We start from the raw sequence: 27,960 nt of genomic DNA on the forward strand, positions 1-27,960 counted from the left end.
CAGAATGACATCTCTCTCAATATGAACATTAGGAATACGTGCATGCAAAGCAATACATATTTTGTGAACACACATACAAAGGGAAGGTTACTCATAAAACACATTAACACTGTGCCTTAAGGAGAAGGAAGCAGAACATGACAGCCGCTTCTTGGTGTGCAGGAGCCAAAATAAGGCCCTAATTCTATTTCCACTTTTGTTCAAGCTGTCACTGAAAATAGTCCTGAGTATTACGGGGACCCCAGCACCGCCCCGTCCCCCAGATTCCTCAAGGCGTGGGTTCTTCTGCCGCCTTGAAATGGTGGGATCGGCTGAGCACGCGCGGTCGATGTTCGTTGTCCTTGCTCTTTGCGGAGGATGGAAGCGTGTGGTGCCTTGTAGTGTGATGTGGTGGCAGAGACTGGAGGAGAGGGTGAAGGCGACCTACTGGGAGGCTTTTTGTGTGTCCTGTATCCATGGAATCAAAAATATATTTTGCTAGTTTACGAGATTCTTACAGTGATGTGAGCTTGTGAGCTATCCTAACAATAGAATTCGAAAATAAATAAGGAAGCTTGTAAGAAGGACACATTGGGAAAGAACAGGTGTCCCTCTAAAATTCTAAGTTTAAAACAAGCAAACAAACAATCTAAAGTTGTGAATTTTTTTTGTAGATGTCTTTTAAGACCTTACTGGTACGACAAACAAGCAATAAATGGAGGATTTGGTTTTGTTTTTTTTTTTTTAATTGCTCCTACTGGCTTCTTTGTATTCCTTAAAATAAGAAGCATCTCTCTTGTGTTTAATGAAATTTTACCAATGGTTAGTCCATAATTTAAAGTAAACACATTAGATATACTCTTTATTATCGAAATGGACAAGATAATTGAAGTTTCTAAAACTTGCAATCATTACAAGCATAGTAAATACGTTTCATAATGATTCCATTATTCTGTTCGTGAGCTTCTTATTGTTCATTTGGTATTTTGAATCTTTTATATGTAAATATGAGCCATTCTACTCAGATCTTAATGTTTCTTTAATATCAGATCTTCTCCCAAGAAAGCCTCAAATTTCACACATGCCACTCACCACTTCTATTCAATGCTGTACTCTCCTAGCCTGCATGGGAAGAGAACATAAAGAAGTAAAAATATAAAAATTAGAATGGAAGATATAACACTCTCATGATTCTCTGGTGATATGACTGCCTACAATACAAAAAGAGAAATTCTTCAATCAAATATTATAGCTAGTAGGAAAACACACAAGGTTTCTAGATACACTAATGTTTTTAAAAGTTGCATTCTTTTACATCTATGACAAGCTGCCCATGTAATTTTTTAAAAGATACCCTTTATAATATCAAGAAAAGAGGTTATTAAAAATAAATATAACAAAACCTATTCAGATTTTTATGGAGAAAATAATAGAATTTTTTGGAAGCCATCAAAGAAGACCTATGTCTAAATGGAGTCACGTGCTACATACATGGAGAGAAAGACCCAGTATCAAATCACATTGCAATTTTCATAAATATTCTGGCTGGGCATTTTTGTGAAACTTGATAAAACTGACTCTCACATTTATATGGATTAGCACAGGACCAAGAGAAGTGAAGAGAATTTTGATGAAAAATATGGTGGGGGAACTTGCCTATCAGTTATCAATATGAACTATAAAGCAGCATAAGTATAGGTAACTAGAACCGGAGATCAGAAGAGAAAGTCCACAAACAGATCCCCCTTGTGCTCAAATTAATATTCATAATATTTGCAGAATTTTTACAATGTCAGAGACAAACAACCTAACAGAAAAAAAAAGTTTCCTTACCAAAAAAGAAAGAAGAGTGGCCTCTTTCTTAGTAAATGCAAAGTTACTTCATCTCATTAGTCACCAAAAATGCAAATTAAAATCACAATGATAATTGGGAAAAAACATAGTCAAAGCAAACTGGAGTCTATGGTCAACAGTAATATTGTAATATGTTCCCATTAAATGTAACAAAAGCATTATACCAAAGCTAATTGTGTATGAGAGGGAGATATAAGGGAGGGATATGGGAATCTTGGTTATGGTGTTGTTTTCTGTCCTTGCTATTGTATTGTATGACATTTTATTTTTCTTTTTATTATCTTTTTTATTATTTGCTAAAAAAAAACTTTTTCATAGTAATCAAAAACAATCACAATGAAACACTAAAGATTGTGGAAAATAAAATAGTTTGGTACTAAATGTTGGTGAGGATGTGGAACAGTAGCAGCTTGTATGCTGCTGGTGTGAATATTATTTGACGTAATCATTTTAGAGACTAATTTGGCACTATCTATCCCTTAAGATTGTAGAAGCTATGCTTTATCCTGTTCCAATTCAGTAATGTGATATGTAGCCTGAGATTTTCCTGCCCTGTGCACCAAGAGACATGCACGAGAATATTCAAAACAGCATAGTTTGTCTTAACAAAAAATGGAAAATAGGAGTACTAATGAATTATGATATGTTCACAAAATGGAATCCAGTGAGGTAGTGGAAGTGAATGAACTAGAGCTAAGTGTGTGAATGTGTATGAAACCCACAATTGTATTTTTGAGAGAAAAAACAAATTCTAGAAAAATACCCAGTGAATGACACCATTTATATTTTTAAAAACATGCAAAACAAGACCAAAGATTGTTTAGGGATTTTTATGGAAATTTTTGCAGAACCACATGAGAGTGATAAAGCCAGATTCAGCCTAGTGGACTCCTCTGGGGAGCGGGGAGAGGAAAGGGATGAGGGGAGGGACATACAAGGAGGATTTAACTGTGTGGGTAAGTTGTATTTCATAAGCAGGGTGTGGATATACAGGTATTTATGAGGTTATTCTTTATACCTTTTGTATGGCTTCAATACTGCATAGTTTTTAAAATCAAGAAACAAACAGCTCAAAGGTCATTACAGGCAATCAGTGGGAAGGGAACTGTGATCTTCATTTACAAAACTATCTATTGATAGCTATAAATATTTATGTTGCTTTCTTTCTCTTTGTCCCCCTCTCTTTCCATATACAGTATGCCCATATATACTCTACAGGTAGGTGGGTAGGTAGGTAGATAGATAGATAGATGATCGATATGATAGATAAATGATAGAGATACATGGTATAGATAGATGATGGAGTATATCTGTTTATCTATCTATATGACATGTATGTGTGTGTGTATGTGTGTGTGTGTGTGTGTATGTGTATATATATATGCCATATCAGTATCGGTACTGATACAGATATAGGTTTAAGGGTGAGGAACAGGGCTTTCCCTAATATGGAGAGAGCTAAAGGATATTTTTCCAGCGGCTCCTCATCAAATATCTTTCTACAATGCAACAAAAATCCTATATAAACACACATAACATTACATGCAATGGATTTTTCTTCCCTGGATCAAAGAGAGAATATACACTAGAAAGTTTATTATTGCTTACTGACATAGTCATTCTCTTTGACTCTTTATAGAAGTAAAGCCTCAATTATCTTTTCTAAATAAATATAGCCTCCCTCTCTCCCATCTCTCATTGATAATCCACATCCTGGCATCCTTATTTCATGCTCTCTGGGTTTTATCTTTCAGCGACTCTCACATTATATTTGTTTTCAAGACTAAGCTACTGTCAGATTGACATTTTTTTCTCTAGTTTGCCCCTAGGATACTTTATTTACCTCAAAATTGCTTTGAGATGGTGTCCACACTGCCCAATGAAGCAGAGAGGCAATTATCATAAAGCTCAGGCCCCTCAAATCCCAGCCCAGATGAGAGTTTGGGCCTGAGTTACCCAGAGTGTGATCAATATGAATGTTCCATGGGACAAGTAGGCGGAACGGGACTGAGTTCTGGAGACAACACGTGCACCTTAGCATCGGGCCATCCCTGTGATCTCTGCCTTCTCCTCCTTAACCCATTTGCTTGTTTGTTCAACACACATTTACTGAGCCCTTCCAGGGGCCAGCACTGTGCTAGGCCCTGAAAGAACAGCAAGCAGTAAAGGCTAACCGTGCCCTCCAGAACTCTGGAGGTTGATGCTGCACGAGAGGCAAGGCCAGGGCATTGTGGGAGCACAGATGATGGGCAGGGTTGCAGCACATGTGCAGAAAAGGCATGCCTGAGCTGATCCCTGAGGGAAGTCTGCAGAGCCATTGATTCGCCTGGTGGAAAACAGGGAGGGAGAGGACCCCAGAGCCAAGAAGCAGCATCTTCCAGTCTAAGGCACTCTGCCATTAAGCCCTATTATTATGTGTTCCCCAAAACCAGGGTGAAAAAGAGAACAGACTTAACTGGAGCCTTTAAACTGGACCCTCTTTACCTAAAGCACAGCCATCAGGATTCAGGTAAGCTGTGGCTCTTCCTTTTTGCAGTCTGTTTCTGGGTCTGTTCTCATCAGGGTGGCATTGAAGTGTTTAAGATCCAGGAGATGAACTTTCTCACCCAAGACCCGATCCCAGGGGTGGAGTGATGCAGGGCACAGGAAATGCCATGCTCTCACTGCACGTGTCCATGTAGCACCTTCCTCCGTGTGAGTTGGTTAAGGTGTCTTGGGCTCTATTGGTGGAGGCGCCCACTGTGGAAGCTTCTAGAACCTGGGCTGGTCAGTGCACTGTGCAGCAGGCAGGGCTAGAGGGCCCCAGCCATGGGCCCTCCACACGGGACAAGCTCCTCCACCGTAAAAGGACACATTAAAATAATGCCAGCCCAAACGTCTGTTTGAAAGAGGATTAGCATCAGTGTGGACTGATGCTACACGGGAAACAAAAAAGTAAATGAAGAAAGTTGGGCAGGAGTAGGAGTGAAGAGAAAAAAAGGTGAAATTCAGGGCAGTTCAGCACATAATGTGCACACTTCATTCATTTGTTTTGAGAATCTGCGCTTGGTGTCCAGTACTGGAGATAAGCTTGGGAATGGACAAGAGTGTGCTAAGTCACACAGCAGGGGTGAGGACAGGCTGCTCTCAGTGCCCACAGAAGGGATCTGCACAGTTGCTAGAGGGGTCCTCCAACCTGGCTTTGTGCTTCACAGTGACTAGGGCAGAGGGGGCAGCATGAAACGTCATTCAAGCTCAGTGATTTTCCAGGCTAAGAAGCAGAGCTTTCCTGGTTTGGAGTGAAGAAACTCAAAAGACATTTCTCTGGTGGCTTCTCATAAAACGCCCTTCTAGGATGCTACAAAATTCATAAAATCGCTGCTATCCTTTCTCCTAGTCCATGGCCCAGCACCAAAGCCTAACTTAGTACAGGCTGAGCGCTTAGGGCTGAGCCAAAGAGACTGAAATCCAGAATTCTCTGAAAGAGGTAGCTTGATCCAAGCATAAAATCTGAATGTTTGGAAGAAGGATCCAAGCTGATATAAACATCTTTTTAAAAGCCTTATTTTCTCTACATGTTTAAGTTTTTAAAAACGTTGTAATTGGAAATAATATTTTTAAATGTTTATGTTTGTACTTGTAGTTGCAGAAGCTCATCCAGATAGATCCCCTAGAACTAATGAAACACAGGACAATTACACACCACAAACCTGACTCTGTCTACCAGCAACCAGGCCTGTGTAATTACCAAATCATTTTCCACCTTCCCCGCATTTGGGTTGCCAGCTCCATTAAACAAAGACAGGATTTCCCGGACTTTGCTTGGAGCAGCACCTGTCCATTCTTACCTTGTCAGAGCATCCCTCCCCATACCTGTCCGACAAAGCATCCACCCTCATTGTGGACAGGACCATGGCCTTCGGGGTACCTAACCCAGCCCCCTCAATTTATTGATGAGGAAACAGGCTCCAAGATGGAAAATGATGTCGTTTTGCTGGAGGGAGCCCTAAGCAGTAGTGACAGACTTGAAGCAGAGGACCGTTCTCTCCATCCTCTCTCACCTGGATCCTCCAGCAACTGAAAAGCCTCATCTCCCAACAGCCAAAGTGATCTTTATGAAAAGAAGGCCAAATCCTTGTTTTGCCTGCTTAAAATCTTCCAGTGGCTTGCACTGCCCTCTAGTTAAAACCCTCCCAGCTGCCCCCAAGGCCCTGGTGGCTGGTCCCAGCTCTGCACATCACTCTCTCTTGCTCCCCACACTGCACGGATCTTCAGAGGCTGCCTCCCTCTCAGCATTCAAATCCCTCAGTGAGGTCTTCCCAGACCCTTCCTTATAAGCAGGCTACTCCCCCCCTCACTAGTTCTCTCCCACATCATCCTGATGATTGTCTTCATGGTGCTTATCTTTAGCTGAGGTGGTCTTGCTCATTGGTTTACTTGTTTATTGTCTGTCTCTCCCACTAGAACATAAAACCCATAAGGGAAAGACCATTGCTGTCCTGCTGTCCATTGCCTAGTGTGGACTGGGTGATCTGTAACCATGGAAGCAACAGCAGGTGTCTTAGTTTGCCTGAGCTGTTTCACAAATGCCACAAATTAGTTTTGGCTCGACAACAGAAATTTATTGGCTTTGAGGTTGTAAGAAGTCCAAAACTAAAATAGTGAGAAGGCTTGCTTTCTCCTGAAAATCTGTAATGTTCTAGTGCTGCCTGCCATCAATCCTTGGGGTTCCTTGGATTGTGTTTCTGCCTCCCATCACATGGCGGTGTCCTTTCTTTTCTCTACTTGGTTCCTGCTGATTTCCAGCTTCTCTTTATAAGGCCTCCAGTAATCTGGATTAAGGCCCATCACTCTTCAGTTGGCCACATCTTAACTAAAAATAACATCTTCAGAAGTTTCCATTGACAATGGGTTCACATCCACAGGGACATGGATTAAGATTGAGAACATGTGTAGGTTGGGGTACATAATTCAACCTACCACAGTGGAAGTGATCATGATGACAATTGGTCCTCACATTTATTTTTCACTTTTACATATATTGTCTCATGACTTGTACCAATGTGCAAGTTAGTGGTAGACTTTAACTAGTACCAGAATAAGTGGGAAAAAATTTTTGACAATAGAAAATTCTGTCATAATCCTGGTGAGATAGGAAAATGGAAACACCTGATATATAGACTTTTCAGATATATTCTTTCATTATAAAAGCTGTGCATTTGGCAATTAGAAAAGAGTAAATGGTGGGCCAAACAATTCCCACAATCCCACTACCCAAATGCAAACTTTGTTAATATATTGTATTTCTTGCTAGTCTTTTTCTATACATTGTTTGTTTTTATTGTTTTCAATATGTGCCATTTACAAAGTTTGTAAGCTTTCCACCCTACACCTATCTTACGTAGTTTTAAAGCCTTACTAGGCACATCGGACATATTGTGTAGTCCACAGTGTAAGTAAAACCATTGTCATAGGAAATTGCTGGCTAAGAGGGGACCATCATTCTTTATGTTAAATAATTGTAATAATTGTAAGTAATAATTGTACAAGGAAACAGCCAAGTTGTCCTTTAACCAGTTCTTATGAAAGCAGATTCCCTGAGATGCAAATTCCAACTTGCACTAATAATGTTGTTTGGCTGTTGAAGCAACTGTATCCAAAGCCTTCTACTTGAAACTCAGTGCTGTCCAATCGAGCTTGCTGCAATGAAAGAAATGTTATATAATTCTTCATTCTCCAATATGGTAGCCTCTAACCACATATGATGATTGAGCACTTGAAATGTGGCTTGTGTGACTGGAGAAAATTAATTTAAATTTAAATAGCCACATGTAACTAGTGGCTACCCTACTGGATGGTGCAGTGACATAAATTTAAAAGGAGGGTTATTCATTTTCATTCATGACAGTCATCTGGCTATTCAACGAATTCTTACCGAGTGCCTACTGCATGTTACATTAGTTTCCTAAGGCTGTCATAACAAATTACCAGGAATTTGGTGACTTCAAGCAACAGCAATTTATTGTCTCAAAGTTCTAAACGTTAGAAGTCCAAAACCCAGGGGTCAGCAGGGTCATTCTCTCTCTCTGAAACCTGTAGGGGAGAATCCTTCCTGGCCTCTTTCTAGTTTCTGTTGGTTTGCCAACAATCCTTTGTGTTCCTTGGCTTGTAGATGCATAACTCCATTCTCTGCTTCCACCTACACATGATTGTCTTCTCTTTTGTCTGTCTCTGTGTCCAAATTTCCCTCTTCTTAAAAGGACCCCTGATGAGGGTCCACCCTAATCCTGTTTGGTCCCATCTTAGCTAATCAGATCTTCAAACAGCCTATTTCCAAACAAGGTCACATTCACGGGTGCAGGGTTAGAATATGAACACTTTTTGGGGGATACAGTTCAACCCATAACTCATGCCAAGTGCTCCTTCAAATCCTGTTATTTTTTTCATTCTATTGGTATCTATGAGTCATCATCATGTTACCTCTGATAATAATTCTGCTACTGATGTTATATTTGTTCAGCAATGCTTATACTCATGAGAGGCTGTATGGTGAGAAGGGAAGGACACTGACCTTTAAGTTGAGAGAACCAGTGTACTTTGGCTTTCTCCTTGGATCACTTGTAAAATAAAGGGGTTGGCCCAATGGTTCTACATTTTCTCCCGTCTCTGCCATTTTATGATCCTAACTGAGAAAAGGCCTGGTCTGGCCTGGCAGCCAAAATTATAATAAGCTGTAACTGTAGCTTTCCTTGTAAATATGACATAGACCTGCTTGTGCAGTGGATCAAGGTCAGTCTGTAGGGTGAATCATCGGGTGATTACATTAGTCGAACAGCTTGTCGCAACTGACGACCTGATTATGGCCATGTCACAGCTGCTGTTCCCTGGGAAGAGGGAGACATATACAAGCCACAGCGTGCATCGTCTGGCCTGCATTAGATGACCTGATTTCCAAAGCACGTGACTCCCTTCTCTTCAAATCTGAATGGCAGCAGTGCTGTCTTCACCATTTCCAACTTATCCTTTGCCCAAGGTCATACATCTAGGAACTATGTCTTTCAGACTCCTGATCCAGTGTTCTTTCCCCCATGCCATCCTGGTATTTATTGCTTTAGGCATGAGGCGAGACTAAAATGCAAACCAGCCATTTTTTCCTGACCAATGTGGAGTTATTGAATCCTGGATAATGAAATTGATTCAACAGGTATTCACTGAGTATCTGTTCTGTGCCAGATACTGAACTAAGATCTGAGAATGCAGAAATGAATTCTTCCACCAAGAGTTTGATTCTTTTTTTTTTTTTACATTTGCTAATCACTCCTTAAAGCAAAAATTCACATTCCCATGCATGAGTGAATGAATGATGAATGATTTACGTGATCTGAATGCTAATTTATTCCTGGGCACTAGAAGAAATCTCAGATTTCATGCTCATGTAACTTCAGAAGGCCAAACTAATGAGAATCCACTAATAACATTGCATTTCCAATTTGTGTTTGGGGTATCCTGTTCTCAGAGAATTTCCCTTGAATCTGTTACCTTGGAAAGTGCCATAAAGTAGAGGGACACAAAAGAAAACCCAGCCCCAGATCTCTGGGTAGATTTACGTCTGATTCAGGAGATTTCATGTGTGATGTAGGAAATTTACCTTGAGGATGAGAAACATGAAGCATTTATTCAACAAGTATGTCTAATGGTTTCTTTTTTCTTTTTCTTTCTTTTCAATAGGACTTATCACTGACTACAGGGTAAGTGAAAGATTTGTCTCACTAAGCTCCATGTCGGTTGTAATCCAAAATATAATCATAATGTGACTAGAATGCTTGGTGTTTTCATTGGGATATAACTCCTGCTGCTGCCCATTACTCTCACGATCAGGATCCCACAAAAGGACACTTTCTAACTTGGTCCTAACTAGCAAATGTGTGGGGTTCTGCCTGGCAATGGGCAGCTTTGCTAAGCCCACCACTTAGAGATCTTAACTTAGGAGGAAATCAACTTTGTGCTCCTTGGAAGGGAGAAAGGAGCTGCACTCAGCTCTCTTTGTAAGGAAGGGGCTATCCTTTGCCCCTAAGAGTTGTTGCTGTGTGTCTGAGGCTGGCTCCAATGTGGTGGGAGAATTTAGGGTCAGAGAACATAAAAAGTGCTTAAATGGAATGTGGTCATCTCAACAGCCTTGTTCTGGATTGCCTTGTTTTTCTCTCCTTATTCACCACAAGTATTTAGTAAAGTTTATTTTGAAAATACCAGATTGTCCTAGCCTAATTCTGGAAAGGAATGAGAACCAAGAGTAGTGGTGGGAGCTTTATCAAAAGAAGAGAAACCCCAGGGGAAAGGTGAAACTCAGGGGGACAGAAGTGGAGCCCCAAGAGAACACCTGTGTCCAGCTTTTTTCTGATCAGACATGATGAACAAAAGACTTTATCATAGCAGGGACCACCATTTCCTGATAGAGGTTGTGCATCTGAGACATCTGAGCCCAGCTTGTTACTGGCCCTAGCCAGGACTGCTTCTCAAAGTCTCCTGTATCTCCCTCCTTTCTTGGATCCTAGCTTCTGGTCTGCTCTTAACTGGCAACTGGCTGCTGACAGCTGCAAGCCGGGAGTCTAGGGCACCAGAAAATCTTACCAATCCCTCAAGGCTCTTCCTAAGTCAGAGTTTTGACCAAGATTGCCTGGTACCAACCAAGAAGGCAATTCAGGTTGTATGCATAATTGGGTTTGATTCAAAGATGAGAGATCACTGAGTTATTTCTTTTAACATTTTGATATAAAATCCCTGTTCAGGATCCAGTTATCTTTTAGAAAGTTATTATTTAAGGGATGATATGACAATAGTAATAAAAGTAGTTTTGAGAACAGGATCACCCATAACCTCCCCATCCTCACAGTAGTGGGTTTGGCATCTGTGTATCCTCTTCTTGTTCATGACTGTACTCAGACTTAGAATTACACCAAGGCTACACACTTACCACATTATAGCTGCTTTTATTTTGCTAAAACTAGAATTGTGACATGCTTCTGTACTTCTCCATGACCTTAATAAAAAGGCTACATAGAATTCCATGCTCTATGGTAAAATTATTTATGTTTCCCTATTGTTGAACATTTAGGTGCTTCTGGTTTTATTTGCTTTTATAAATTACTCTGCAATGAACACCTTGTATATATAGTTTTTTGCTATGATAAATTATTTCCTAATTCTAAGACCTGGAATGGGATAATTAGGTCAAAGGACATGACAACACCATGGATTTTATTCTTTAAATTTTCTTCTTTCGTAGCTTAGATATTATTAGGAAATAATGTAAAATTATCTATGTAAAATTCACTTCGAATAATATATGTTCTGCTAAAAACTTCCCAGTGACTAACAAGTCCTTTAAGACTAAAACTCTTCTCTCATAAATGTGGCACTGTCTTTAAAGTGCCTCGTGTATAATCCACAGCAATGCTGGTTTATGTTATGATGCCAAAGACAAGAACCATCTCAGCCATGCCTGCCTCAAGCATCTCAGGAAACATGATCTCCTCAGACAGCTTCTGTAGTTCACCAGGAGTTGAAGAGAAGCATGGCCTACTAGGTCCACAATTTTGAAGTTGGCAGAGTCTGCCTTTGGTTTTCCTGGCCTATTGTTTTTTTCTGAAGCCCCTTCTGCACCAGTGGAAACCCTTCTCCTCTTCAGTTCTTCCTAATTGTCCCCAATCCCATACTCTTCTTCATCGTACCCACTTCATTACCTACTTCTAGCTCCTGTTAGAGGGGGAAGAGAATCTGCTGTCCATCTTTCTATCATTTGCTGTCCTCAGTGGTGGATCTCACTCTCCTTGGGCAATCAAAATCTTCAGTCTACACCCTCTTCCCCTTTTCTGAACTGGAGAAAGATCTGCTGTCTGCCATTGGAGCTATATTGCTTGAATAAGTGTTCCCTGGAATTAATTTGTTGTTCTTTCTGTTATTGCAATCAGTCATCTAAAATTTAAGCCTTTTATCTCTACTAGTTTAATGAAAAGCTCCAGCCACAGTTAAAGGAGTTTCAAGGATCAGCAAGACTGTCCTTCTGGGCTACCAACAAAACATCTTTTGATAGGTCCTCTCATCTCCAACCACATGGCCCTTTCCCTAAGATTTATTTCTTCTCTCACCCAGACCATTGAGGGGGCCCCTTAACTGGTCACTCAGACTGCAAGCCTCATTTCCAATCAGGGACAGTGTGCTAGTTCTGCCAGGTACTCAGAGGTAAACAAGGTCCCATGCCTGCTTCCCAGACTCCCGGGCTCCTGAGGGAGACTGATGTGCAGAGAATCATATATCCAGTGATGCATCATTATCCACACTGCCATGAGCTGTCTTTCTGAAAGAGTTACGAAACCTCTTTCTCCCTTCTGATGCCTCTTCCTGGCTTAAGGGAAATGTCCCAACTCTAGCTAGTCCTTGGGTATTCCGTCTTCTCCTTACACAGTTGTTATATTTGATGATAACAAAGTTCTGGGGATCATGTACTGGTAGCTTATGAGTTGTATGCAGTGTGTATAACTTCAGTCTGACCCACATATTGTTTCTAAAGGAACTGTATCCAGGCAGGTGTGAAGAACTACCAGGTCAGTAGCCTGGCCCCTACTGACTTCCACCTGACTTGTGTGCTCCTGTTAGACAATGTGCTTTATTTTCTGCTGAATCCCCCATAAAGAGCCAAGGGATGGCACATAGTATATTCTCAGCAAATATTTCATGGGTAAAGAATAAACAAACAAATGAATTTAAGAAATATTGAATGAAGCAGATGGGAAAAATTATTTTGGAGAAGAAGGTCTTCTAAAAACTGATGAACATAGGTTAGTCCTTAAAGTATAAACTCCAGGAAGTAGGAGTTGTCAGTATGTCCCCACCAGGAAAGAAAAAGAAGGGGGTGTGAGGGTGGAAGGCCCTGTCCCTGGGTCACTGAGCATCAAAGAGGGTCCTAGAATACCAGTATCATCCTTCTGTGTTTTTTTCCTTCCATCCCTTCTCACACTGGCTCAGGCATTGCCCCACTTTTGACCTGAACTTTTCCCTATGCCAAAACCCTAGATGGTCCCTGACCATATTTTCTGGCAGCTTTGCTGCTAGTTTTGCTAGAATGTAGAGACCCCTTTCCATCCCGGATGGGCTGACATGCTCTTGCAGGACTCTTTATAATTTCTACCTCTAAAGTGAATTCTGAGGCAAATGTCCTTATAGCCCAGCCACTTCTTTGAGAGGTGCCACTGGGCCTAGCAGCAAAGGAATGGTTCTGCATCTGCTTCACAGAACATTAGAGACATCATTATTTTTTCAGAGATGTTGGAAGCCCAAACCTAAGGCTGTCCCAGTCGCTAGGCTGAAGAGAAGACCCTCAGAATTTTAGTCTGTCCCCCCAAATCAGTCAGGGAACTGTGAGATGAGAAAATGAGCAGGCCCTGGCAGGCTTCTAGCTTGTCAGTGGACAAGGGGACAGGGACTGAATCTTACCATCAGAGGCGGGAGTTCAGAACAAAAGTTTTGGCCGAGAAGGCTTGTATTGTTTCTGATTGCGAATGGCAGACTGGAAATTATAAAGATAGCATTATTTGTCAAGTGTCTACATTTTGCCTGGTCATGGGCAAGGTGGATAGATTGTCCCCATTTCACAAATGAGGAGACAGAGGTTCAAAGAAGTGAACAAACTTCCTTAAAACAAAACCAAGAACCTGGTCAAAAGCTCATCCACTAACCAAGAACCCACTATGCTATTTGGATGTTGAAACTGCACATTTGGGTCCATATTTGGTGGCTTTTCAAGTGTGAGACAAAATATGGGACATACAGGAGGTAGGATTTTAAAAAGTTTCTATTGTGGAGGAAATATCTTATCTGATATCCAAGAAGCCTCGAATACTCATAGGCTTCTACAAGCAAAATCCTTTTAGATGATCCATGTGTGAGAGTAGAATGGGTTTTCCTCCTAATTACTTAGGCTTCTCAGTCAACCACAGTCCATGGAATGGCTGCTTCCAGCTTGGCAAAGTGTGGGGCTTGGTGCCACGGTAAAATGAGAAACCAAACAGGATCCGTGCCCCCTCTGAACTTTTAACCTAGCAGGAGGTAAGGCCGGGCTCCCAGGCAAGGCAGCACAGGGGGCTGGTCTTCTGCTTGACAAAAGACACAAGGGGGTATATAGGAGAGCGTCCAACTGCTCCTGCATCAGGCACTGGAGAGTTGGAGAAAGCATTTCAGGGCCCCATTTGAATGAGCTCTCAATCACATTGTATGCGTTTCCACTCCAGTACCATCAGAATTAAGTCCACCTTGCTGTTCTTTCAACTATTACATTTAAATCACATTTGATTTCTAGGAGGTTGGCTTGATAATGAAGTTCTAGGGATCATGTGCATGGCTTATGAGTTGTATGATTTTTGAAAGCAGCCTCTGTGCTGAATAATGGCAGGGAACCATTGCTTTCCTGAGTATTAGGGGAGTAGTGAGATCAAGGCAATTTAGTTTAATTTTTACTGAATATTCCAACCCCTTGGAAACACATTGCTAAATAGAAGACAGCTGTGTGCATGTCGGTGAGCTCCAGGCTCTGCTACATCCTTGCTCTGTCAGCTTGGACAGGTCACTTAGCCTTTCCACGTCTGCCTTCCCTCCCGTATATGGAGATAATAGCCTGTATTTCACAGGATTGTCATGAAGATAAAGTGAAATTACGTGTGTATATACCCAGCAAAGGGTCTGATATGAAATAGGGACAATGCTAATCCCCCTGAATCTAAAGATGGCGTCCATGTTTCCCATTGCAATGTAAGCGCTCTCCTTCCTAAACTCTCCCCTTTTACCCTCAACTGATTGCTTATGTGAATCCCAAGGTGCTACTTTTATTACAATTCAGAACTGGAATATCATTTGTTCATTCAACAAATGCTAGTAAAAACTCTCCTACCTGGCCCTTCTACTTCTGAGCCACAGAACAGCCCCCATGCAACTGAGAAGATGGAAAGGGCCAGGCCCCACCTGTCCCAGGCTGTCAACCATCAGCCACTCATTAGTGCCACCATGTGGCGGGACACCTGGATGTCTGCTTCACTGACCTCACAACACCCACACCTAATGGGAAGCCAGTCTCTTAGTTCCCCCCTGGGGATGGATTCTCAGAACAAAAGAGAAAGGCAGAGAGTCATGCTCAATATTTCATTATAAGCTCAAATAGAATATCATTACATCTAAAATAAAAATGAAGTGCTGTCACTTGATCTTTCCTAAAGATCCCCATCCATCTTCTCATCACATGTCCTTTCCTCTTTGCTTTATTAAACCATAGGCAGAATCATACAGAATGTGGAGGGCCAGTCAGCTGACAAATTCAGGAAGAGCTAGGAAAAGCAGAAGGAAAGCTTCCTTGAGGACCAACATGTGGAACTAGTCTTTATATTTTCTGGTGGGGAAGTCTTGTGAGTCATTCCATAGTGGTACGTGGGGCAAGAAGTGAATCGATAGTGTTGTAGAAAATGGTGCCAGAATATATGGCCAACAAGCAGCAGAGAAATGTGGGTTTCTGTTCCCTCCTTACTCTTAGGCAGAGATGTCAGGGGAAGGCCCTCTCTTCAACCCAACCACTGGATTGTGAGCTTCATAGGATCTCATCAGTGTGTGCTCACTCTAGAACCCCCAAGCATAGTACTGTGCCCCAGTGGGCATTCAGTAAGCATCTGTTGAGTGCATACATTGAACCTCAACATCTTCCAAGTCAACAGTGCCTGTTCTCTCCTCATCTCTTAGAGCTTAGAACTGCTCCCACCCTCATGGGCTTTGCCATCCTACATGAGTCTTAGCCTCTGATGGATTGACTGCCTCCAAGAGAAAGAAGTGAACCGATGAGTCAAAAAGGAAACCAGCTCTTGATAAATTCTCACTGATAATTTTATATTTTATATTTTATTTCAGCACTGGCAGATACCACTGGGTCGAAGATTTCGCTCCTTGAAAATGTGGTTTGTTTTTAGGATGTACGGGGTCAAAGGACTACAGGCTTATATCCGCAAGGTGACTTTATTTTTACTATTTATCTGAGTTCTATTATGGAAGTCTTAAGGGACTTGAGAAATAAATCAAGATTTCTTATTAAGCAAATATATGATAAGGAAATTGGACTATAGTTTGGGTTATTGCAATTAGGGTATTTATAAAATGGTCTAATGCACTATTATGGATCCTTTAAAACACTTCCATTAAAGCAACAGATTATCAACTCCAAAGTAAAAAATCCAGCTTGGTTTTCTTTTGGCCACATACAGCCAAAAATGAGGTCCATTCAACAATGGCAATAGTGAGAACACAATGGTTTTCTCAAAAAAAAAAAAAAAAAAAAAAAAAAGCCAGAATAGGAGAATTTTAGAGTCAGGCCAGGAAGTGGTGGGGAACTTAGGTATTATCTAGTCTACTTGGTTCTCAAAGAGTGGACCCCCATCATCAGCTTCTTCATTTACTGGAAACTTGTTAGAAGTGGAAAATCTCAGGCCCTACCTGGACCCACTGCATCAGGCTCTCCCTGGTGAGACCCAGCAATCTGTATTTTAACAAGTCATCCAGGTAACTGTGATGTATACTAAAGACTGAGAACTGCTAATCTAGTCCACTTCCATTGCCAAGGAAACAGAGGATCAAGGATGTGCCAGGATTTGCCCTAGGCACACACATTCAGCCAGCTGCAGAAGGCCTGCTCATTTCCAGCTGGTGTCCTTCCTAAGCTGCATCCTCAGATTTTGATGAACAGAGGTCCAGAGGATTCATTGAAATGGGGCATGGCTGCCATCACCAACCCTAATGATAGAAATTAACCAAAGTCTTCCTTTTAAGTCTTGGTGCTGGTGTTCAACCAACTGCACGGCTCTGGGCAGGGGCTGGGTGTTGCTAGACTTCTCCTCTGTAAAAGGCGACACAGAAGTGCATCCATTTTCCAGCATTTTCAGAGTGCCTGCAAATGCCCGAAACTGGCTTCTCTCTTCCTTACAAGGTTGTTTTAAGAAACTTAAGGAAACTATAAAGCACTGTGAGAATCTATTTGGAGTAAAGACCTAGGAAAGGAGTATGTCTGTTAATGTATGAGTAAAATAGACCCCTCTCCCTTTGAGAAAATTTTAATGAGAATGTTTTCAGCTTTTATGGGAACAGAAGGCAAAAAATGAGTAGCCCATCTCTCCATATTGATGACATCTTTAAGCTCAGGGACAATGAGGAGTGATTGTGCTGCCTTGTGTAAAAAACACACCAAGCCTAGCTCTGAGAGTGAAGCCCGATCCTGCCTTACCAGGAGGGTACATGGATTGTCAGAACCTGTGTCCCAAGGCGGAGGGGTAGCTTCCCCAGGAACTCAGCTTCCGAAAACACGCCGATCAGCTCCAAGGTCTTTGGCGTCCTCTAGTGGTCTGACTAGAAACCACTCACTTAATAATGACCTTCAGTCCCAACTCTTTCCTGGCTTCGGCCACAGTATTCTGGCCCCACTACTCCTTGGGTGTCCACACCATGGAGCACTGTGCTGGATGCCCAAGTTTACAAGGACAAGGCGTGCTCCTAGACAACAGATAGCTTTTGAGTTCTATAAACCGCTAAAAGTTAAATATGATTGGTGCATTTAATGAGGTGAAATGATTCCCATCTCTCAGTGGCAAATGCTGTGGAATCACAGCCCCAGAAGTTTCGGCGTTGGGCAGCTGTGTAAGGATCCCAGCTCAGCCAAGTTCTCATCATCGATATTGAGCATAATGTTTGCCCTCTTTGACCTTCTGTTTCCTTATCTGCAGAATGGGTCTAATAATACTATCCTCTATATTGTGAGGTTATCGGGAGGATTATGTACGTGCAGGTGAAGCACACAGCGCACTGTTAGCGCAATGGATGCTAACTGGATAGATGTTAGCTGTGGTCTCTTTTCTAGAAGGTTTAACTACCTCTTTGCAATGTTTATTCTAAAATTATTAAAGATTGTTTTGATGGGATAAAAGTAGCCCCATTAATAGGAGAACATTACAGTTGGTATTTTTCTGAAGACCCTAGTCCTCTTCCCATATAACCGAGTTCCTTCTCAACCTGTGCGGGAACAGCTGATGAGTAGACTCTGTAAACTGTTGAAGAAAATTGCTCAAAGCATATAAATGAATTATAGACGTATGGTCTAATAGTTTTCTGGGTGGTTAAGTTCTGAATTAAGCAGCAATGAGAAACTCAAACAGAGTTTCCCTTTTCTCTTCCAAGCATGTCCAGCTCTCTCACGAGTTTGAGGCTTTGGTACGCCAGGATCCCTGCTTTGAAATCTGTGCGGAAGTCACTCTGGGACTGGTCTGTTTTCGGCTAAAGGTAACTTTAAGTCCATTTTAGTCTTCCTCGTCTTCACTGAGTGTGACAGGATGGGAAAGTATCTTTTATTACCTCCATGCTTAAACACTTGCATTAGCTCCTTAGGGGCCCCTTAGGAGAGCCACACATCTCAGCCTGCTGTTCCAGTCTTCTGCTCCTGACCCAGAGGCTCCAACCAGCTCCCCACTCGGCCCTACCCATGCCCTTCTCTATAGAACTGTTGCAGGTTCACTATTCCTTTTAAACATACCCCAAGACGTCTTACTTGTGTAGTTCCTTGGCCCTAGAATTGTCAACATTTTGTCCACCCCCAAACTCCATCCCCTTCAGCTCTGTCTCTGGAATTCTCCAGAAGACTGCAACTGTCTCTAAGCTTGCTTTCCAACTGTCGTCCAGGACAACTGTATCAGTCGCATCTGGTGCTGAATAGAAATGCAAGCCTCCCTCCCCTCCAGGCCTGCAGGATCTGCATTTTAACAAGATGCCCGGGTTATTTGAGGGCACCCAAGCACGCACCACACTGGTCTATGATACTCTACTGTTCTGCTGCTTGACAACGTGTTTGTCACTGTGTGAGGGACGACTGGCCCGGATGGGTCAGGGCATAGCAGTCTTTACTGGGAATCATGACATGCTTCTCAAAAGGGTCTACTGTGGTCTGTACACACACACACACACACACACACACACACACCTTCTTAATCTACCTTGGGGAAATCAAGCTGGTCAGAAGCCTAAAGCTTTGGTCATTACTGAGACAGCTTTTAATTAGCAAACTCCATCTTTTCCACAAGGGCTCCTTTTCCCGGTAAAATAAGGCAATCAGGAGACGTGGCAGATTGTACTGAGTTTCAGTGTCGAGGGGCTATCAATGAAAATGTGGCCCTGCCCCTCCATGCATCATTTCTTTTCCCTCAAGAATCCTGGGAACTTTGCTGTAAGGATGAGATGCCTCATGGCAAAGCCAGGCGAGCAGCAGAGATGTAGAAGGTTCCGACCCGAGGCAGCAGGGCCAGGATGTGGAGGTGGGGGGAGCTCTCTGCAGGGCATGAGGCATGAGCTCTGAGAACAGGTATGGAGAGAAACAGAGAGGGCGGGCTCCATTCCAGGTGAAATGGGGAGAAACCTCGAGGAAGTGGTGTCCCCAAGTGTTCTAGTTTGCTAATGCTGCAGAATGCAAAACACCAGAGATGGATTGGCTTTTATAAAAAGGGGGTTTGTTTGGCTATACAGTTACAGTCTTAGGGCCATAAAGTATCCAAAGTAACACATCAGTAATTGGGTACCTTCACTGGAGGATGGTCAATGGCGTCCGGAAAACCTCTGTTAGCTGGGAAGGCACGTGGCTGGCATCTGCTCCAAAGTTCTGGTTTCAAAATGGCTTTCTCCCAGGATGTTCCTCTGTAGCAAGCTTGCTCCTCTTCAGAACGTCACTCACAGCTGCACTCCGTCTCCTCTCCTTGAGCCAGCTCATTTATATGGCTCCACTGATCAAGGCCCACCCCGAATGGGTGGGGCCACGCCTCCACAGAAATATCCCATCAGTTATCGTCCACAGTTGGGTGGGGCGCATCTCCATGCAAACAACCTAATTCAAATGTTCCAACTTAATCCCCACTATTATGTCTGCCCCACAAGATTGCACCAAAGAGTATGGCTTTTTTCTGGGGGACATAATACATTCAAACCGGCACACCAAGTGTGTCCTTGTATGGAACAATCATATGTGCATGGTGCTTAGAATTATTTGCCATCAGGCAGTTTTGTGTTTTTGTTTTTTTTTTTTCCTTTTCCTTTTTTTTACTGCCAGTGCTCTTGTAGGACTTTTGAATTTTATTTTTAACAGTTTTGTTGTGATATAATTCACACACAATGCAATTCACCCATTTAAAATGTTCAGTTCATTGTGGTTTTTAGTATATTCACAGGATTGTGCAACCATCACCACAATTTAATTTTAGAACATTTTTGTCACCCATTAGCAAGTGGTCACTTCTAATTCTGCTCTCCACTCGCCACTGCACCCTCCCCACCCCCAGCCCTAGGCACTATACTCTACTTTTAATCTCTGTAAATTTGCCTATTCCAGACATTTCGTATCCATGGAATCATACTATATGTAGTCTTTCATGACGGGCTTCTTTCACTTAGCATAATGTCTTCAAGATTAAGATTTTTATTTTATTCTCAGAATTCATAGGTTTCACCAAATCCACCTGTGTATTGGTCTCTGTCCATTATTTTCATGAGAAAGATAGTGAGACCCAGGAAACCCAGGGCTTCTTTTGGCTCACAAACATTTCCTGTTATTGAAAGTTTGCTTGCTACATCCATTCCATTAATCCATTTTCTTCTTGAGGGTGCATATTATTTAAGCATCATGGATCATTTTTTTCTGCCTCCATATTGGCTATGCTGTCACTATTTTATTCTCTTTGTCCTATTCCTCTCCAGCCTGAATTTCTCAAATCCTTAGCATCAATATGATGACATTAAGGTGGCTTTTATTTAACCTAAATCTGATAAGATGTGGCTATTGCATGATTCATTTCTTTCTACCAGAACTTTGGAGGGCTCATTCTTTTTGTGTCATTGTTGTTATTCCATCTCAGACCGTTTCTTCTGTTTGACTTTTCTTTCTTTTTTTAGAGAAGCTGTGGTTTACAGAACAATCATGCAGAAATCTCTGGCTTTTTGCCTCTATTTAATAGATGTCATACCTTCTCCAATCCATTTGAAAACGGTTCATTCATTTCTCAGGTCTGCCATAACAAATCGGCATAAACTAGATGACTTAAACAGCAGAAATCTGTTCTCTCACAGTTCTGAAGGTCAGCAGTCTGAAATCGAGGTGTCTGGAGGCCGTGCTCTCTCCTGTAAGCTCCAGGGGTGAATCCTTCCTGGCCTCTTCCAGCTTCTGGTGGCCCCAGCGTTCCTAGGCTTGTGGCCACATCTCTCCAATCTCTGCTCCACCTTCACTCAGCCATCTTCCCTGTGCGTCTCTGTCTTGCATTCTCCTCTCTGTCTCTGTGTCTCTTCTCCCCTTATCATAAGGACCCCAGTCATTTTGGACTAGAGCCCACCATAATTCAGCATGACCTCATCTTAACTTGATTACATCTGCAAAAATCCTATTTCTAAAGGTTCCCATTGCACATATGGGGTTAGGATTTCCACTTATTTGGGATGGGGGACACAATTCAGCCCATCACAAATGGCAAACAATTTTTTCCTCAATAATTTTGCTCTTATTTTCTGCATTACTTTTTTTTTTTCCCCTATGCTGCAACTTTTTGACAAAATCTCATTCTCATAATGTTTCTTTTTCTCTAATCTCATCCTCGATCAAGGATTTGTCTAGACCTGGTATATGCCAGCAGTTTCTGGGTTGCCTTTGGTCTCATTCCCTCCCCACTTGGGTACCAATAGAGCCCCCCACTGAGTTAAACAGCATGAGGTAGGTGGATTTGCAAAGGCCCAAGGCCAGTTTGCCATATCCAGCAGATATTTAACTGGTGTGGTTCTACACAAGCTGTGATATGACCTTGGATGCAATGTCCCACTTTGTCTCCCTTCTATGTTCTACTACATGGTTGATAGAAAGTGTAGTCGCTGCATGGAAGCAGAAGAAGGGCTGAGAAGAGTGGAGAGAAGGTGTGGAAAGGAATAACAAGACCAACTGCTGTGGAAAGCAGGACCTGTGCAGGAAGGGATGGCTTTCCATATTCTGTTTGATGCAAGCATTGCATCTCTGATCTTGTCAGTGGAGGGGATGGAACCAGTGGTCTCTCCGCCCCACGCTGATGGGATGCTCTCTTCCAGAAGGGAAGTGTGTGTGTGTGTATGTGTCAGCCACCAATGGGCCTGTGATCCTGGATTTAGTGGAAGTTCTTCCCAGATTCCAGCAATTACTTCTCATTGTCTGTCTTAATGTTTTCTTCTACACTTAGCACGAATTTAGGGATTCCTTCACTGGTGCCATTAGAAACCCCAGTCCTGCTATTTATGCTTATCAATTAATTCATGGACTCTGGAAGGGTCATCTTTTGACAGCACATTAGAACATAAAGACATTGTCTTGTAGGACATAGTTGCGGTGGTTTAGAACTTGTTGCTATTGTGTAGTCAAACATTTTAACAACATAAGAGAAAGCCCAATAGTAAGGTTGGCTTTGTTCATGGCTATATCGTAGTATCGACAAATACTGGCCTTACTACTTGATGAGCTGGATTTTAGATTGCTCATGAGCTCGGCTCCTCTCTTTCAATTATTTCAGGGTTCCAACAAATTGAACGAAGCACTTCTTGAAAGGATAAACAATGCCAAAAAAATCCACTTGGTTCCATGTCACCTCAGAGACAAATTTGTGCTGCGTTTTGCCATCTGCTCACGCACCGTGGAGTCGGCCCATGTCCAGCACGCCTGGAAGCACATCAAAGAGCTGGCAGCTGACTTGCTGAGGGCAGAGAAGGTGTAAGAGCAGAGCCAGCTGCAGGTAAGCCTCTGTTCACTGGTGAGAGTCTGTGGGTTTCCTGGTCTAGAGAAAAGAATGCCAGCCCCTAATTCAGGATCCCTGCCACTTCACACTGCTGGGACCAAAACTCCTTCACTGTAAAATGAGGAAGATGTGCAGTTTGGAAAAGCAGAAGGAATAATAAATTGTGATACTTTAAAAAAAAGGAAAACTTGGATAGATTTTTATGTTTTATACTTCCGTAGGAAACTATCCATGTGTACCTCTATAATTTTCCTTCAGATTTCTCCCAACTGCATTTATTGAAGTAAACTAGCATAACAAGTTTGTATAGTGAAGGTAAACTGTAGAGTAATGAAAATAATAAAAAGTGAATTTACTGTGACTGATGATTTACTTTCAGGAAGTAAAACTATTGATGTTTTAGAAAGGAAATGTTTAGAGTACTGAGTTTCTTGTAGCAGTTAAGGAAAAGCTGAAGTCCACATGTAGTTAACTTCTAAGAAAATATTTTAAATAATTACAGCATTGGCAATAGGGAGGTTATTTAAAATTATGTCTATGGGAGCGAAAAGAAAAACTTAAAAATGTTTTTTTCATTAGATTATCTTAAGAATGTCATTCCACAGAAGTTTGTTTACTTTCTTCCATTTCTGTCTTTTTCTTCCTTTCAATACCTTTTTTTTGGGAGTGGGGGATGAGATGGTGGTGGAGGGTGCACGTGTCTCTTTGATCGTCTCCCTTAACTTCTGCTCCTCTCTGTCTCTCTTGCCCTTTGTTTTGCCATTACCCATTTATTATAGTCTATGGCGGATGTAGAACCTAAGCCTTTTATGTAATTTGTTTTACTGATTACATGGAACCAAAAGTAACATAACTGTGTTTCATTTATGTGAAAGACATATCTGTGACTCCTGAATGATGAGACCAAAGAACACGTTCTCAGGCAAAGTGTGTCCTGTTATACCAAATCCTTTTCCTGACACAAGGACATTTCTTAAGGCTCCACTGCCCATAAGCTGAGAGGAAACATCCTACCCTGAAGTTACATTGCTAGCATCTCTGGAAAGTTTGAGGGAAATACTCACATCTTGAAATTATTCCATTGTGCTAGACATAAGAATATGTTGGGGGAAGGGAGCAACCACTCTAAGACATAAACAAGACCAGACCATAGGAGGCCAACCATTCTGATGAACATTTCTGAAAGCCTAGGTTTGCACACATTTAATAAGGATGTATCATATCATGGTCATATTCCCATATTTCCATTATAACACATAGAAGGACCGTATCTCTGAAAAATGATCAGAAACAAAGGTATGCTTCTAATGGAAGTCACAATTCTGTGAAGTCATTATGCTTGGTACTGATTCAGAAGGTGTAAATGGGATTCAATTTTTTAAAAAATACATAGGCTATGATTATAAATTATAATGCACCTATATGGCTTTGTCCAGATCAATTAAAGCAATGAAAATCTTTGTACCTTGGGTTTTATTTGTGCTTATTTCAGGTTGTCATATCCATTTCTTATCCATGTGGCCATCAATTCTGCGATAATGTAGGAACTGTCCCTGTTTATCAGAGGGCAGAAAATTTGGCACAGATTCTAGTTGATATTGATAAAATTTGTCCTTAGAGAATTCAGAACTTCAATCAAAACTCATTTCTTTGAGTTCAAACTCTTTTGCATTGCACAGATTGCCTCCATTTTACTGGAGAAATATTATATTCCTTCTCTGTATTCAAATGAAAATTATACACAATACCTATGCTTTTATTATTTTGAATGCAGCCATCTATTCATGCTATTTTTTTTTCCTGTAGAGACCAAAGTTGAAAAGAAATATATCTTAAAACTTGAATGAGAAGAAAAATATCATCTTGGCTACGTGGAAGCATGTCTATATATAGCCATGCATTTCTTTCTCCAAAGTTATCCAGAAGCTTGTGATTACATTTGTTAAGTCTCTCATCACCACAGAAATATTATTTACTACATGAAAAAGTTAATACCAACAGATTCAGCTTTTATTCATTATTTGGCTGTGACTTTGGTTGATTAAAAAAAAAAATCACAGATTTTCATGCTCTTGAAGTTATCAGTGGTGGTGGGGAAAACAGTTTATAAAAATACTTTACTGAGCAATTATGATTATGTAACTCGAGATTACACCTCTGGTCTTTAAAAATGTCTTACATTGTGTGGCTAAATGATTAATAAACCATTTCATGTGCAATGATAATTGTGTCTGGTAATAATCCTGTTCTCCATTTACCAAAGAGATTATTGTAATATAGACATATCATTTCAAAATAGCCAGTGATATTTTTAAATGGCATTCATTCTTTCAACAAATATTTATGAGTGCAGAGTGATAGTGCAGATGTCATCACTGTTCTACACACATTAACAACACACAAGTTTTACTTGAAGGTGAGCCCAACTTCTGAGGAAGTAAATTCAGAACCAAGATGCACCTTGGTTATCCAAGTAATGAGACCAAGTTTTATTGTTGTGATGACGAAAGACTTACTTCCTAGGCCTTGCTCTCCTCATCTTATAAATTCATCTCCCTAGGTGTTGTGATTAATAAGCAAATAAAGAGTGCTCCTGCAAATATAAATAAAAGAGTACCATATTTACTCAGATAATTTCACTATCTTTGTTAGAAACCATTTTTGCTCTTAGAAACATGTATTTAAACCCAAGATGAGTTGTATTTTGACACAACTATCAAAAGCACTTTCAAGAAGGGTCCTGAGCTATCGATGGGTATATTTGAATTTCAAAGACCTCTGATACCTGTGTAAATGTAATTGGATTATATTTTCTGTATGTTTCAGTAATCTGAAAACATATCAGATTCCTTATAGTTCCCCATCTGTCTTTGATTAGTTGCTTTTTCTCCACCCACCATTGAACCAGACCTGGCTTCCATCGTGGTGTCGGGATGGTATTGAGACTTGGGATGGGCCATCACTGCAGATCATTGAGTGGAGGCTGGAGTGCTTACATTTAACAATGAGATTTTTCGTACCTGAGTGTGTTCTTGAGTTAAGATTGCTTCAAGAGCTGGAAGATGAGGAAAGCACTGCCAACCTAAGTGGTACCAGCCCTCAGCTGATTTGAGCAGCTTCACCCAGCCACATATAAATGTACTTAGGGAAGATGGCTGAGACCTGAGTTCAAGGAAGGGGACAGGCAGCAGGTGATGATATGGACAGTGCTTGAAGACTTGCGCAAATGGGAGGCAGGAGGTTAGTGGAGTGACCACAGAGCTCCTCCCTCTGAATTGGCTAGGCTGCTTTGGTGATGAATTCTAAGGCATCAGCTCCTTTGGTGAGATGTAGGCCCACAGACATAAAATCTTCTCTAACTTCTGGCTGATTTCTAGGCAACTTGAGTTCACCCCACCTCCTGACCTTTCCAGGCATCTTCCCAACAAAACAGGCAGGCCCCAAACCACCCAGCCCTGGAAGCGGGAAGAAGTACTTCCTCTCAGTTTATTTAAGAAACACTTGCTTTATGCCAGGTGCTGTTACAAATATATATATTCTTAAAATTTTAAATTATCTAATACTTATTTTAAAATTCTTTGAGGTAGACTCAATCATTACCCCCATATTACAGATGAAGAAACTGAGGATATAGAGAAGTTAAGTGACCCAAGGTTACTGCAGCTAATTGAAGGCAGAGCTCAAAGTGGAACCCAGGCAGTCTGATTCTAGAATACATACTCATACCGACTGAACTACATTGCCAAATGTGCTGTTTGTGCCATGGGATAATTGGCAGTGAGGTTATCTGTTCTCTTCTGGGAAAAGCTCATCTTCCCCTACCAGGATCAAATCTTGACCCTTGACCCCAACCAGGCAATTCCAAAACAGTCCAGTTTGAGGACATTTTTAATGATCTGGGTTATTCAGCCTAATGTATGGTCAATGTATAGCACACTTATTTAACTATATATTCAAATTAGTATATAATGTAGTGCACAGGTTGCTGCAGGTACTTGAATTAGAAGCTGGCCTTCTCATCAATCTCTGGTATCTCCTGATAGGATGGTGTTCTAGTTTGCTAATGCTGCCAGAATGCAAAACACCAGAAATGAATTGGCTTTTATAAAGGGGGTTTATTTAGTTACACATTTACAGTCTTAAGGCCATAAAGTGTCCAAGGTAACACATCAGCAGTCGGGTACCTTCACTGGAGGATGGCCAATGGTGTCCGGGAAACCTCTGTTAGCTGGGAAGGCATGTGGCTGGCGTCTGCTTAAAGTTCTGGTTTCAAAATGTCTTTCTCCCAGGACACTCCTCTCTAGGCCGCATCTCCTCTTCAAAATGTCACCCTCAGTTGCTCTTGGAGCGTTTGTCCTCTCTTATCTTCTCCAGAGCAAGAGTCTGCTTTCAAAGGCCATCTCCAAAATGTCTCTATAAGTTAAAGGTCCTCTCTCAGTTCCAGCGCATTCTTCAAAGTGTCCCTCTTGGCTGTAGCTCCTCTTCAAAGCATCACTCTCAGCTACACTGAGTTCCTTCTGTTTGTCAGCTCATTTATATGGCTCCACTGATCAAGGCCCACCCTGAGTGGGTGGGGCCACACCTCCATGGAAATTATCTCATCAGAGTTATCACCTACAGTTGCATGGGGCACATTTCCATGCAGTCTTGTGGGGGCAGACATTTTAGTGGGGATTAAGTTGGAACATTTGGATTAGGTTGTTTCCATGGAAATGCGCCCCACCCAACTGTGGGTGATAATTCTGATTGGATAATTTCCACGGAGGTGTGGCCTCACCCATTCAGCATGGGCCTTGATTAGTTCACTGGAGCACTACATAAGCTCAGACAGAAGGAGCGAGCTTGCTACAGCCAAGAGGGACACTTTGAAGAATGCACGGGAGTGGAGAAAGGAACTGCAGTTTACAGAGACATTTTGGAGACGGCCTTTGAAAGCAGACTTTTGCTCTGGAGAAGCTAACAGAGGACAAATGCCCCAAGAGCAACTGAGAGTGACATTTTTGAGGAACTGCAGCCTAGAGAGGAACGTCCTGGGAAAAGCCGTTTTGAAACCAGAACTTGGAGCAGATGCCAGCCACGTGCCTTCTCAGCTAACAGAGGTTTTCCAGATACCATTGGCCATCCTCCAGTGAAGGTACCCGATTGTTGATGCGTTACCTTGGACACTTATGGCTTAAGACTATAACTGTGTCACCAAATAAACCTCCTTTATAAAAGCCAGTCAATTTCTGGTGTTTTGCATTCCGGCAGCATTATCAAACTAGAACAGATGGCAACTCCCATTTAGGGTTCGGAA

At 41.7% G+C, this 27,960-nt stretch overlaps 1 protein-coding gene across 1 annotated transcript in view; it reads left to right on the forward strand.

Annotated features, from left to right (window-relative positions):
• DDC (dopa decarboxylase) overlaps positions 1–24,889 on the forward strand; it is a 111,496-nt gene extending 86,607 nt beyond the window's left edge. The window contains exons 10-15 of the mRNA XM_037837176.1: positions 4,266–4,342; positions 9,541–9,560; positions 15,754–15,852; positions 18,064–18,165; positions 22,443–22,661; positions 24,471–24,889. Coding sequence (XP_037693104.1) covers positions 4,266–4,342; positions 9,541–9,560; positions 15,754–15,852; positions 18,064–18,165; positions 22,443–22,643 — 499 coding nt within the window. The 3' untranslated portion in view covers positions 22,644–22,661; positions 24,471–24,889. The remainder of the gene's footprint in view (positions 1–4,265; positions 4,343–9,540; positions 9,561–15,753; positions 15,853–18,063; positions 18,166–22,442; positions 22,662–24,470) is intronic.
• Positions 24,890–27,960: the final 3,071 nt, after the last annotated feature.

The sequence above is a fragment of the Choloepus didactylus genome, chromosome 5, assembly GCF_015220235.1.
Source record: "Choloepus didactylus isolate mChoDid1 chromosome 5, mChoDid1.pri, whole genome shotgun sequence".
NCBI lineage: Eukaryota > Metazoa > Chordata > Mammalia > Pilosa > Megalonychidae > Choloepus > Choloepus didactylus.